Source organism: Ambystoma mexicanum, chromosome 11 (assembly GCF_040938575.1).
Source record: "Ambystoma mexicanum isolate Mex_15411 chromosome 11, UKY_AmexF1_1, whole genome shotgun sequence".
NCBI classification, from domain to species: Eukaryota; Metazoa; Chordata; class Amphibia; order Caudata; family Ambystomatidae; genus Ambystoma; species Ambystoma mexicanum.
Window position 1 is genome coordinate 267,098,727 of NC_090934.1, and position 14,331 is coordinate 267,113,057.

General features: G+C 44.1%; 1 protein-coding gene across 1 annotated transcript in view; it reads right to left on the minus strand.

Moving 5' to 3' along the window:
- MECR (mitochondrial trans-2-enoyl-CoA reductase) overlaps positions 1-14,331 on the minus strand; it is a 184,523-nt gene that overhangs the window by 62,869 nt on the left and 107,323 nt on the right. The window contains exons 4-5 of the mRNA XM_069623014.1: positions 10,103-10,246; positions 9,127-9,229 (exon numbers count right to left, since the gene is read on the minus strand). Of these exons, the coding sequence (XP_069479115.1) occupies positions 9,127-9,229; positions 10,103-10,246 (247 nt within the window). The remainder of the gene's footprint in view (positions 1-9,126; positions 9,230-10,102; positions 10,247-14,331) is intronic.

Sequence of the window (14,331 nt, forward strand, 5' to 3'; positions counted from 1 at the left end):
ATACGCTGGGGCAGATGGGTGATCATCTGCCCCCAGGAAACAAAAAAAAAGTTTTTTTTTTAAAAAGCGGAGTTTTGGGTGGGGTGGGTGCGGGTGAGACCACTAGCCACCAGGGAGTTTTGCAAGGGGGTGGCCCTCTCCCCTCCCACCCTAAGTGGATGGGGGCACCTTATGTAGCCCTCCCTGGGGGCAGACTTCTGCCTCTAAGAAGGGGTACATGAGATACTCTCCATTCATTTGGGGTGGGGGGGGGGGAGGCCACTGCAAATATTGGCAGAGCCTCCCCTCCCAAGCCTGGGGCAGTATGTTTTGACCCCCCGGGGGCAGATGGCCACACACATGTGCCCATCTGCCCATAGGGAAGGTCTAAACAAAAAGATATATATATTATAACTTGTTTTGGGTGGGGGTGGGGGGCCGACTAGACAACCAGGATTTTTGTGTTTGAAAGGGGGGGGTGGGCCCTCTCCCCCCACCCAAGTGGATGGGGGCACCTTATGTAGCCTTCCCTGAGGGCAGATTTCTGCACCTCGGAGGGGGTACATGAGATGTCCCCATACATTTGGGGCGGGGGTAGGCCACTGCAAATATTGCCAGAGCCACCCCCAAGCAAAGGGCAGTACGTTTTGCCCCCCCCAGGGGGCAAATGGCCACACACATGTGCCCATCTGCCCCTAGGAAAGGGGCAAACAAAAATAAAAAACAATTATAAACTTGTTTTGGGTGGGTGTGGGGGGCAACTGAACCACCATGGATGTTTTTAGTGGAAAGGGGGCTGACCCTCTCCCTCCCACCCCAAATGGATGGGGGGCATCTCACGTAGCCCTCCCTGGGGGCAGATTGCTAGCACAATCTGCCCCTAGGAAAGAGGCAAAAAAGAATTAAAAAAAATAAATAAAATAACTTGTTTTGGGTGGGTGTGGGGCCACTAAACCACCATGGATGTTTTTAGTGAAAAGGGGTGTCCACGGGTGTCTTCTTTTCGGAAATACATGGGCTTCTGTGTTTTCCTTGGTGGCTTCAACACCCTAGGCCCAAATCTGTATGTTGTCCACATGAGCAAAATCTGCTCTGCCGAAAGGCTTGGGGTTACCAGTAGGTTAGAATTTTCCCTTTGCGCAGAGTTAGATGCATCCACATATGTGAGGTACCGTTTTGGTTGGGACACCCGTGGGAACGTGGGAAGGTAGGACATCTGTTATTGACGGCGTGTTTCGGTGGGTGGGCAGAGGGAAATGTCTCCGAAATTTGGTGGAAAAAAAAAAACACAATTTTCAGACATTTCACTCTGGCCACCCACTGAAACACGCCACCAACACCACATGTCCTACCATCCTACGTTCTCACAGGTGTCCCAACGAAAATGGCACCTCACATGTGTGGGTGCACCTACCTGGGCACAAAGGGAAAAGGTTAACCCATTGGTTACCGCAAGCCTTCGCCAATCGCCCAGAATTTATTAACCGCAATCCCAGACAAAGTGAAAATTGTGTTTTTTCCACTAAATTTCAGACTTTGTCAGGGATTGTGGGTCATAAATTATGGCACGATTCGTCAGACCTCTGTGGATTCCCACGGGTGTCCTCTTTTTCGGAAATGCATGGGGTTGCCCGTTTTCCTTCGTGGCTTCGACACCCTATGCCCAAATATGTAGGTTGTCCACATGAGCAAAATTCCTGAAAATCTGCTGTGCTAAAAGACTTGGGGTTACCAGTGTTTTAGGCCTTTCCCTTTGCACCCAGGTAAGTGCACCTACACATCTGAGGTACCATTTTCATCAGGAAACCTGTGGGAATGTGGGAAGGTAGGCCATGTGTTGGCTGCATATTTCGGTGGGTGACCAGAGTGAAATGTGTGGAAATTGTGTTTTTTTTCTGTCATTTTCCCGATTTCCCTCCAAACTATGGAATCTTTCCCTACATAGTTGGTGCCTGACCTACGCAAATCACCCCTTCCTTAACTTGGAATATTGTCTACTTTTCAGAAATGTATGCATTTCTGGTTTCCCATTCAGCTTTCCTACCCTTTTCTTCCATTCCGTCCACACGTCCTATTGGATAGAAAAACACCTAAATCGCCTACCTCTCACAAAACGGCTGATTAGCATATCAAAATATGTTATTTTGGTTTCCACTCAATCTGTTCTTGAAAGCCTGTAAAATGGCGAATCCAGCACAGAAAACCATTTGTTCCTAGCTCTTACAAAGAAAACACCACAGGCTTCTTTGTACAACATTGTATTGGCATTTTCTGAAAAAAAAAGAAATCTCTCCTGTTTGGTTATTTTCTCTCACCCACCTACAGCAAACTAGGATTCCTGGGTGGCGTTACGACCGCCTACATGTGGGAGAAAAGGGGCCTAATTTGGCTGAGATATCTCCTGTAACAAAGAAGTTACAAGGGATTGAATGGCGACATACCGAAATCACCAAAAAAGGCCTTGGCACTGGGGGGAAATACCTATGGCAGTTAAGGGGTTAAGACAGTAAAGCCCCAGAGGAGATATCATTTGTAAGGTAGCTCTGTCACACATCGGGATCTGAATGACCCGCGTTCCTCCTCATCACGCCAGGTGAAACAGACCACTTTCAAGGTACCTACCAAAGTCGTGACGCTTCGCCACAGTATCTGACGTTTCTCAGCCCCTTACTTCTCTCGGTGGCGGTTACCCTGGAGATTGGGCTCGACAACATCAAAGGTATCGACAACCCAGCCTTTGCCTACAACTCCCAGGAAACCTACCTTTTGCGTGTAGTTCCAACTATTCGGAACGTGAGCTCCGACGGGCTTACGGCGCTCCGCCTCCTGGGTATATTAGGCACTGCAGCAGGAAGGACGCTGCTTCTGATTAAAGTTGCAACCGGCATCCGAAGTTTCGTCTTCTGTGCCTTCCCAATCATTGCCTTCGCGTGTACCAATTCCTGTTTTTCCAATTACGGACTGCCTTGAGACTTCTCAATTCTTCTGCCTGCTTGTGTACCGGACCTTTGCCTGCTCTACGGTTTGCTTGCTTCCTGATTTTTTACTGTCTTCTGCCTACCTGTGTACCGGACCTTTGCCTGTCCTACGGATTGCTTGCTTCCTGATTCTGTACTGTCCTTAGCCCGCCTGTGTATCAGATCTCGCTGCCTGTTCACTGGATTGCCTTTCGCTAATTCTTACCGTACAGAAACTTCTGTCCTGATTTACCTACCACCGCCTTCACCTGGTTTTCCTCACCTTCCCAGCTGACCCCACATATTGGGTACTGTTTCCTTCTTCAATTCCAGTGTCCTTTTGTGGATTCCGACTCCATCCCGTTGTTTTGGATTTATTCTCTCAAGTGTACGCAAGGACGCTTTGCTGATTGTACTCCAAGACTCATTTCTGAAAGTGCACACAGGGACGCCTTGCTGAGAAGTGCACCTACCCGTATCTAGTGCGCTCCTCATGCCGCCCGGGTATAGCATCCCTACTAACCTTCCTGTTTATTGTTTTGTGCCTCTGTTGTTTCTAATCTGGATTGATAGGTTATTTCAATTCCTGTTCTGGTAAGACTTCCTTAACTTTTCTTTATTAATTCCTATCTGAACCATCAAAATAGTAGCTAATATCTTTTCTATACTTACAGGGGAAATGCCATTTCTGTTCCTTTTCAATTACAAGGGGAGTGGGTGACCCAGGTACTTTCTGCTTTTGTGAGGCTTTTCTTGTGGTGATCTTTGCTCTCCCCAAGTATTTATCAATTGTCTTTTTTCTTTTTAGCTGGGTCCGTGGCGGTGTGTTCTCCCCGCTCTTTTGGGTGATCGGTCTGTCAGTCTGTAATTTAGTGCAGCTAAGAGTCATATCATCAAAAAGAGCTTATTTCCCTCAACAGAGAGGAGGCTCAGGTGGAGGCTCCATCTCAAGCTCTTCAAGCAACACCCAGTACAACCTTCCTGGTCGCTTGCCCGGATCACTCGCCGGCCGGTGAGTAACAAGCTCAGTTAGTTAATTCTCCAAATGCAGATTGTGCACAGGAATATCTAACACCTGTGTGCAGCACCTGGCTTAATCTTCCGGTGGGATAATAGAGTGAATACATTCAGCTTCCGATGCAACACAGCATTTTCCAGGTGAATTGGGTCAGAAAAAGTGATGGAAAACACTATTACTGTTGCTTTTTCTAATTGGCCAGATTTTCGTGCATTTTCTGGGTGGAGTTCGGGAGCAGAGTGGACACACCAGGACCCCCTGTATTTCCCACTCCACCAGACAAATGTGGCCTTACTGCCAGCATCGATTCTCATGCTGGACATAAGGAAAGGGATTCCTCTGGGATCTTCTTGGAAATTAAACCTGGTAAAAGCGGGCGGAGTCCAGAGGAAGCCATTGTCAATTCCGCCAGCAATCGCTAATTGCACAAAGTATTTGCACTCTTCCAAAGTGGAAAAGCAATGTGATTTCACCTGCCTTTATGCTAAAATCTTCAATTTTGTGGCGGAAAAGTAAAAACGTGCGCCAATGGATGTGGTCCACTCCATGCAGTTTACTTTGCGCCTTGATGCTTGTGGGTTTTGCTTGATGCTACGCAATAAATACATTTAACATGACCCCAGATAAATGCCAATTCGTGATCAGAATAAGTGAGCATGGCATGTAACTGGTAAGAGGGTGTCCTGTGCCTCTTGAGTGCGTTGGCAAATGCCCTTAATTGCCATCTCGCGTGAAGCAGGTGCTTAAATCCATCAATGTGGATTGCGCAATAAGTCGACAGAGGTAATTCAAATGGCCAATTTCGCTCTTTGGGTGACATTGTCAAAGTGGGAGAATGTTGCCCAGCATGTGCCACTTGCTCTGCGGAGTGAATTGTGCCCACCCCGAGGAAGAAGTGTGAAAAACCCACAAGGGCACTGTGCCCTGCTCTTTCTGTGCGTGTCTTCCCCACAGGGCGACAGATGCCGACTCAGACATGGGTAATTCTCAGGTGGCAAGCCTGTACCCTAGTTGATGTGGCAAATGATTCCAGACTTCTGAGGCTGATAACATTAGTAGCATTGAGTTGCATGCCACCTGATAGGTATGTGTGATAAAGTTGCAAAGCAGAGCTGTTAGTGGGCTAAAGCAGTAGGCGAAGTTTGCCCACCCTCAAAGGGTATGTACAACCAAAAGTAAAAGGCCCCTTCCCACATCATGGCTGTAGGGGCCAGGATCCAAACCAGGGCAAGAATGCCCTCCAATCATCCATGCCTACGAGTAGGGTACCTCCCATGCTCCAGGAACCCTGTTGAGCAACCTCTGTGCTTTCCAGGTGATACTAACATTATTTAAAGCCAGAAGTCTAAAAGGTAATCGCTTAATTGCAGCTGGAAATTAGCTCCTGGCGTGATCAAAATGCTTTAACCAAGTGTGACATCATCTCCTTCATTTATACGCAATATGTGTGTTCTCGTGTTTCTTCATCCACTGAATTACTGTTAGAAACAAAGGCAAGAGTTGTGTCTCTTATGTAGGCATTAGGAAGGCAGTTGCCAGCCTCTGGCATAATATGCCATGTTCTTCCAATATTGGCTAGCTCTTGCCCTCTTATGGCCAGGTAGAACCATCATGGCACTGACTGGCAAATGCCTTTCCCTTGCAGACAGAAAAGCGGAAATAAGAGGCCAATTCAAGGCACGGGACGAATAGAAGTTAAGAAAGACTGCAGCTGCCATTGCTGTGTTAGGGAGAATATGTTCAGTGTTCAAGCAGGGAGGTATGTATTAAGCAAGCAAGCAGCGAGACAAGGGAGAGGCAAAGAAAGGCCAGAGGGGCTCTTTGAATAATGTAACACGGCAGAGGACCCATGCTCTGCCGTCCTAGTAACATATGAGAGAATCAAATAGATCATGCTTAGCAGCAAATGTTAAACGAGAAAGGAACAGAGTCCAGCTCTGCATTCAGAATAACAAAGGCAAAGAAAGGCTAGGCTCTGAAGCCAGCATGAGATGGAATAAGAGGGACCAGACTCATCGTGAGAGGCTGGCCCGGCCCTCGCAGGGGCACTAGAGGGGGAGCCCACATAGGGGGCTGCCCCTCTGGCCACCCCCCTGGGTTCACATACACCCCACCTACATCCCCCGGGTCCGATACATCCGGCCACGTACCTGGGGAGTGCTTATAAGGGGGTGGGCTTGTGATCGCTCATCCTCCTTGTTTGATGTACCGCCCCATCCCCAGAGGACAGTCAAAGCAGCAACATCACACACCTGGTCCCTCTACTCCCATAGCAGGGCTTACTCAGAGGTACAAACAAGATTTCCTCTTTCTTTGAAACCCCCATCTTTCCATACCAAGAGACACACACGTCTCCTTGCCCTACACAAAAAAGTAGCAACATGCAGTTGGTAGAAAAGGCTTCACCTCCTTTATTTGGCAGGAGTCCACTCACAGGTGATCTGCCTCTTAACGAGCTGGCGTCCTAGCTGTGGCCCCCTGGAAGTAATTGGTATTTCCTCTCTTTTGCCATGAGCTCATAGTCGGATGAAAAATCCAGAAATGCAACATAAAAAGATATGTTCTTTGCTGCTGCATCCGTTAATTTTCTTCCGTTTTCTTTTCTTCTTTTCTCTTGTTTTATACAGTGATATTTGCAATTTAATACGTACTACTATTTTAATTCTAATTTTGTGAAAAGTTGTGTTGTTTTACTAAAACACAATAAATAAAGCAAAGTCCCCAAGTTGTCCCCTGTCCCCCCCCCAGATTTTATGTGTCTCCTACGCCCCTGGGTGGTGTGAAGGGAGCTAGAACAGTCTCAGCCTCACTAAACTTGAAGGCAAATTGAAATCATGCAATCACCACCCCTGCCCCATAATGGTTCAACCACGACTGTGGGGATGCTACAAATCCGTGTGCAATGATAAATATGTGATTAAAGAATCAACATGTTTGCACAGTACAATGTCATCTTTGGTATTAATGCATGGCTAGGAGCTCACATTTTACCCTGGCCCTTTTTAACCTGTCAGTCTGTCTGGATGTCTCCAGGCTTTACATTCAAGCCTGTAGGAGCTGCATCCTAATGACATCATTAGGACTTTCCATTTCACTAAAGGTCTCTTGCATATAATAAATAATTATAGAATGATCACACTACCGGATGCCTGAGGGCAGTTATTTGTTACAATTGTACAACTTCCATGTAAAAACTTCGGTAAAGGAATGCAGGATTGATCACCCAACCTAAACACGGTTTTTGTCCGGTTACTCAACTGTTGATAAATACTTGGCGCCCACAACTCTCACAACCATTCCATCAAGTTCCAATCTAGATCTTTTTCTTTGATTTACGAACCATTTTCGATTTGGTGGGCTGAAATATCTAAGTTACTCGACAGGGCCTTCTGACACACGCAATTGTGTTATAGACAGACATTGAATGAAAGATCCATCAGAGTGAACTCGATAGGCGACTCAAAACAAGGGTTGGAAATAGGCGCCCTGGGGCACCCCTATTGTTCAATCCCTACATAATGGGCAAGGATCGCTTCTGGGAACACTCGGACCTTTTCAGCTGAAACCACAAGAGCTTCCGGATCTGATACCAGCAAAGAACAACCCTATACCAAGAGGCATATAAATAGCCACTTGGCAAAATGGCTAGAGAATTTGCCCAGGCTCCGCATTTATGTGATGTGTCTCCTGGAAGTCATCTATGTTCATTACTAGCTTTGGAAAATTATGGCAGAAATAATAATCTTAAACTAATGAAGTACTATACATATGCCCTAGAATGGAAACCATGTATCGTTCATTTGCATGGTTTTCAAAACAGCTTAGCATATGTGCATCTACTCAGCCTTATCTGCAGTAAGAGGAGCAGCAAAAACGCTTTTGCAAGCCATGGTGCAGGCTCAAACACTTACATGGGTCTAGAATTCCAGTGAAGCATTGGAAGATCCGGCTGGGTAGGCTTAACACGCCTTCACTAGGAAGAAGAGGCCACGACTTTGCTTTGCTTCAAAACCAAAACCACAATCATACACTCGGTTTCGCTTATTTCATGTCCACTCGTGCCTAAATATTTCTACCCTGGGTACTTTGAGAACATCTTCCCAGCAAGGCACGAGCACCTTTTCTGCTGCTCCTGTACTCGTGCACAGAAAGGACTGTCAACTACCGGAGGACTGGCGTTTGAATTTTAAGAATCCCCTTACACGAAAGGCCGATATCGGAGCACCATTGATTGGTGCATCTCTTTGCACAGCCATGCAAAATATGTATGCTAAAAGAACATATGTAGGCACTGCAGTAAAAGCTCAGACAGATCCCACTGAGCGCCACCTCATATCTATGCCACTTGAGCAATACTTGTGATAAGTACTATAACTGCAGTCTAAATGATTGAAGTAGTTAGTATAACATTTCTAAGGAAGCAAGAGGTGCAGGATCTGCGGTCAAAATAGTGAAAATGTAACTCTTGCTTTTGTAATTCCGGGGTATAATAATATCACTTTATTAGATATTTTTTTTTTTTGGTTAACTTCTGGGGCATACCATTTAACAATTATGCAACACTTTCTATCAGGCTAACACTATTTTGGATTGCATTTCTCTAGAAAAAACGATGTAAATATTTGCTGATATTTTGGGGTTGTTCTTTCGCCCTCTTAAACTACCAGTTCCTAATGAATGGCACTATGCTAGAGCCCCTCCAATGAAGTAACCAGCTGCAGCAGGCCATAACATGGAACACGCCTTTGGCCATTCCTACCGCATCTAAAAAAAACATCCGAAGAAACCCTGAGGTTTACAGGTATCTTGATCACAGGGAGTTTAAAGTCTCAGACTTGGAGTCAATTCAAGGTGTCATTTTGCCAGTCTTTGTATAGTTTAGGTGTGACACAGTTTTCACCAAGTGCGTAGGCCTTGGAGGCTATTTCTAGCAAACTGTTCAGTTACCAGAGGGCCCTTGTGACATTGGGACTTGTAGTTCTCCCTCCACACAGCCGTATGTGCTGCCATGACGCAGGAAGGAGATGGGCATTACAGACAGTGAGGACAGGCTGGGAAGTGTTAGAAGTTCACCAGTCTCCTCATTGCCACACAAAATGCAACCATTACATTAGATGGGATGGAGATGAGCTGGGCAGATGCAAAATAGAGAGTGTGGTGTAACAATCTCACCTGTCCCTCACCACATTGATGGTACGGATCCCCATGGCACGCGCGATCTGTATTACAGCCTGTCCTACACCACTGTTGGCTGCGTTCTGGATAACAGAATCGCCTGAGGAGTGAGATAAACAGTCATGCATTTATATAAAGAACAAACGTTAGCAATACGTTACGGTCTGTACAAGTAAAAGGTACACCTTTAACATTAAGGTCATGCAAATCCATTTTTTCACATTTTATTATTAAGGCCAGGTTTTACCGCTAAAGTCACCCCCTACCACTATGGTTATTTTCTTCATCACTAAAGGACCTCTCTTCCCAGTGGTCCTGTGATAAACTCTATATGAAACCAGAATTAACTATATACGTAGAGCTGTATGTGGTTGCTAGTCTTTATCAAACTATTATTAGTGTGGGGGAGAAGGCCCAAAACAGGATAATGTTTTCTGCAGGGCTGTTTTAGCCGGAATATTGTATGGAAGAAATGAGGATGCATGCAGTACACTTGAAGTTGTGTGAGTGCCTTAGCTGCATTAGCAACCAGTGCTGCAGGCCAATATTATATGCCTGAGCATAACCACATGAGTGAGTCACAGATGTAGCCGCAGGGGGTTCTGTTTTTAGAGGATTCTACTGCCAGGGCCGAGGGGCAGCAACAAAGTTATATGATGTTGCTATAGTTGTATTACCTGCAGTTGTTGCAGAACACGACTGAGTTGTGTCAGCACACCTAAGAGTTGGGCTCAATGCTGGATTTGTACGAGGTCCTGGAGGGCAGGAGTAAGGCCCATCAGCCAATTAAAGTTTGAATACACAAATTAGATTAGCAGCAAGGTCGAGAGTAGGGTGGAGGTGCCTCAGTGTGTACCTTAATGATATTATTATGGGGTGCTGGAGGGTATAATTCAGGGGCAGCAGAGGACAGATGTCATCTGTATTAGTAGAGAGGTGGAAGGGCAGTGTTAAGGTGTACAAGTTCCCATACCTGGCGTCAGTGCCTCAAAGTCCAACAGCATTCTGTATGCTGTGCAGGGGTTGACGCCCAGTGTTGCTGCACTCTCTATGGGGATGTCACTTGGGACTTTCAGTAGAAGGTCTTCTTGCGCCACCACTTCGGTTCTCCAGGTTCCTAGATACAACAAACGTATGGATAGAAAAGAAAAGGGCGTCATTTAAAATAGAGACTCAGTAACAGAAAATAACTATACACTTGGATCTCACAGGTGTAAGGAACTCATGGTGGCAACAGTAAAGACAGACACAAGTGATCACAGTTCAAGGGTGTTTATTAAACTGACTATGCAGGTTGGAAAAATGCCTAATCTAAACCTAAAGCTAAGATGGAAGCAGACTACGACCATCAAATGAAAAGTAAGGCAGCCCTATGGTGTCTTGTCAAATAAAAAGGGCCTATACTAAAAACCTATTGCCAAGCCTTACAACTAAATACCAAAAAGAGTGCGGGATAGTATTCACAAGAAAGAAGTGTTCACAAATAATAAGTCAGGATACGGTAGTCGGGGTCGCCCTTCCGCACGTTTTGAGCATGGGATAAGGTAGGTAGGACTCCGGAGCACAGCACACGCTCGAGCCTTCCCAGCACTAGTTGCTGCTAATTAGCGTTACAAGCTACACGCGGTTACGTCCGTTACTTCTTCGTGTCTTCCCACACGATTCCTCATCTGAATTCCTGGTTTTGACCCTTGCCCGATTATTGGATTGGCTTGTCTCACCCTTTATTCCTGTCGTGCTCATCTGGTTTTTTGACTCAGAACGTTACTGGATCCGGCTCCTTTCTGTCTCTTGCGGTACTTCATTCCAGGTTGCCGCTTCTGCATACGGAACCAAAGCAGAGAACTTGCTGTCAACTATCCGGAACTTTTCTACACCTACTCTGGATACATGTGTGCTCAGGTACATACTTAATTGGCAAATCCCATCTCTGCTACTATTTCTCTCCATGACTTGTTTGGATATTTGTCTCCTGTTGGATTCTGGGACATTGAATGACTATCCTGTGAACTTGTCTTCAAGTGCATATAAACGCTCTGCTGAAACTGCACCAACCCAGCACTAGTGCGACCCTCGTGCCGTCCGGGGCTACTTCCCTATACTAACATTCCTGTTTGTTATTTTCTCCTTTTGTTGTCTTCTGTTTCCTGGATTCCTTTCCTCAAAATATCCTTATTCAGGTTAGTCGTTTTCAATTCGATATATAAGTTGGGACTGATACTTTAAAAGGCTCTTTAGACCATTCCCACTCATTTTGTGTTATATTCCTTGTAGATTCACCCCGGGGAAGCTCCACTCCAATACCTATCTAGGTAGTTTCCCCATTTAAGGAAAAGCCACCCAGTGGTAGCTTTTGTTTACTACAGCTGGCTGGCTTTTCCTTCATTAGTGCCGCAAAAGCAAAAGCCAGCACAGGCGGGAATCCATTTCACAAAATGGATGCGCCCATGTGCTTGCTTTTGCGAATTTTGAACTTGAATAGCTCAAAATTTTACATAGGAAGTTTAAAAAAAAAAGTGCTGGTATTTTTTTTTTTAATGTTGCCTATCTATTTTTTAAATACTTTTTTTGCTGGACTCCCCCTTTAAAGAGATTGTTTAGTCTGACATCGCCCCATTGGTGATTATTGCATCCCCATTAAAAATAGTGTGATTATATTGTGTATATAAATAAATATTTTAACTTTGCAAACCAGCCCGATTCCTGGTTCAGTGTGACCAGGGGGGTGGGGGGAGGGGTTACAAGAGAGGGGTGTGATATAAGTGGTATATCGTTCAGAATAAAAGAACCTATAGACACAAATAAATAATTAAGGGTTTCAGACGCATCACACGCTAGGCATTGACTTGGGTGAAGTGCTGGATTGAAATCACTTAGTGTTGCTATGTCCAAAAAAGACCTAGCAAAGATTTTACTTGTAATTGCTTCCAAGTGTTGATGTTCTAATTTGGCTGTGTCACTGTAGAAAGTGTATATATGCATGCCAAGATTGTCTTCTCACTCAAAAGGAAAGGAGATTTTGACAATGTAGTAAGGAAACTGCAATGTAATAGCTACTGTGGTCTATTTTAAGCAACTGGTACCCATACATAATAGTTGCAAGCCTCATTTTCAGCCTTCTATCACAGATTAACTACAAAGAGCCAAAGGGTATTTTTGCACCTAATTTGTTGCCCAAGTTAATATATCGGTATAATTAAAATATTGCAGATAGATCAGCTATTGAATGATAGGAATTTACAAAGAAAGAAAGCATACCTTCTTCTACTATTGATGCCAACATTATGCATGGTGATGGTTAAGAATAAATACAGATGGGAATGTGAAAAGACCGTTCAGGGGAGAGGATCGCGAGGAGCAAGAGTACTCAGAAATAGAGGAAACACAATTACCTTGCAAGGACGTTAACTGCATGCCAAACTGCTTTCAACCTTTAATTCTAGTATTGATGGCTAAGACAAGACTTATGGCATCACAAATCGTTGTGGCAGCTGTCAATTATTTTGATGTGGATCATGATGTTAAAAAAAGCAATAACGTTAAAACAAAAGGGGTTCACGACACTGCAAGATTTGCAGATGGGTCCAAGTTTATATGACAATTTAAAAAGGTAATCGGCGAACACGAAGAGCAGATTCAGTGTAATGAGATGGAAACCATGGCTTATAGCATTATAGGAAGCATTCCATGGCTTTGACTTTACAAAGTTCCCAGAAATCAGAGGAAAAGATTCATATTCTGTATTGATTCAATGTACTGTTCGCATGAATACGTATTGCATGGGAAGGAATATGAAGCAGAACTTACATTAGGAATTAATGTTGATGAATTTAAGAACACTGCAGAAATAGGGGTACATTCCACATGAAAATTAAGAATGTAAGGAAATGTATTTAGTTTTGAGGCGAAAGAGAACCTTGGCATGCATGCTTGTATTGTTCAAAGAGGCCTTCAGATAAGATTCTGCAGTGGGGCACTTTACTTCCCATGTTCCTATTCCCATGGTTTAGCGAGAAAAGGGTAATTCCCAATCCGGCATTTTTCTTTAGGTGTGTAAAAGTAGATTTAAAATCTAAAACTGACCTCTTTTTTTTAATCAATACTTCTTTGCACCTAATAGATAATTTAAACATTTTTTTCCTTAAAGTCGACCTTAGAGCTCTTTCCTGTGGCACTGCACTGATCGATCGTACCACTGATCTAAACAGATGCACTGAGCTGTACAGAAGCGCGTGCCAGGCTTCAATGTGCCTAAGGTTTCCTAGATTTTGTTGTGAGTATTTCATTACCATTCAAAGCATTTTCCTGTTTTAAGGGAATGCATGTGGCTGGAATGAAGTTTATCCGAACAACTGATCAAAATGGATTAGATCTCATTTCAGATAAAATGGTACATTTGTCCCAATTAAATAATGCTCCAGCGGGATTAAAAACGGTGTAGAGAATATTTGTTTTGATATTGTAGGAATTGTTCCTGGCATACATCTTAATAAAATCCTGATTACTTCCAAATATATTTAATAAAATGCATGTAATGGTACAATAAAATGAATTGATGACAATCAAACAGAAGAGATACAAGAACAATAGAATATCAAAAAGAAAGAAACATCAATTGAGGTTCCAGCAGAACAGTGAGGATGAAGCTCAAGCAACATAATGAACAACCGTGAGACAAAAGTAGGCCACCCCATAGCAAATTAACAATCCTGGAGGCGGGAGCCAGTCTTGAAAGGTTCTAAAAATGTTTAAAATCCAACATAGTAGAGGGTCACCAATCACAAACCCAGAAAACTGCTCAAGATGATATGGCACAGATGATAAATTTAAGCATAGAACATGAACTTCAAAGTTAAAAATCACAGAGAGCATGTTAAAAAACTGCAGCTATTATTAAGGCCACCTTGATTACATGCAGAGGTAGGAGCAGTGTTCATTTCATAATACATTGTTGCACACAGTGCTGTTAGCTCAAAGCAAGATCAATTTTCTATGATTTGATACAAGATTCAACGCCCCTAGTTAAGTTTAATATGCCCATTTACATGGCGGACAGGAAAGGATCTACATTTTGAAAAAACAACCAAATGAAGAATGTGCATTTAATATTTTGTCACCACAACAACATGAATGGCAACTGTGTTCTGTACTGGCAAAGCCTTCTCACTTCTGAATCAGTTTCCTTACTGCAGAGAACTGGCT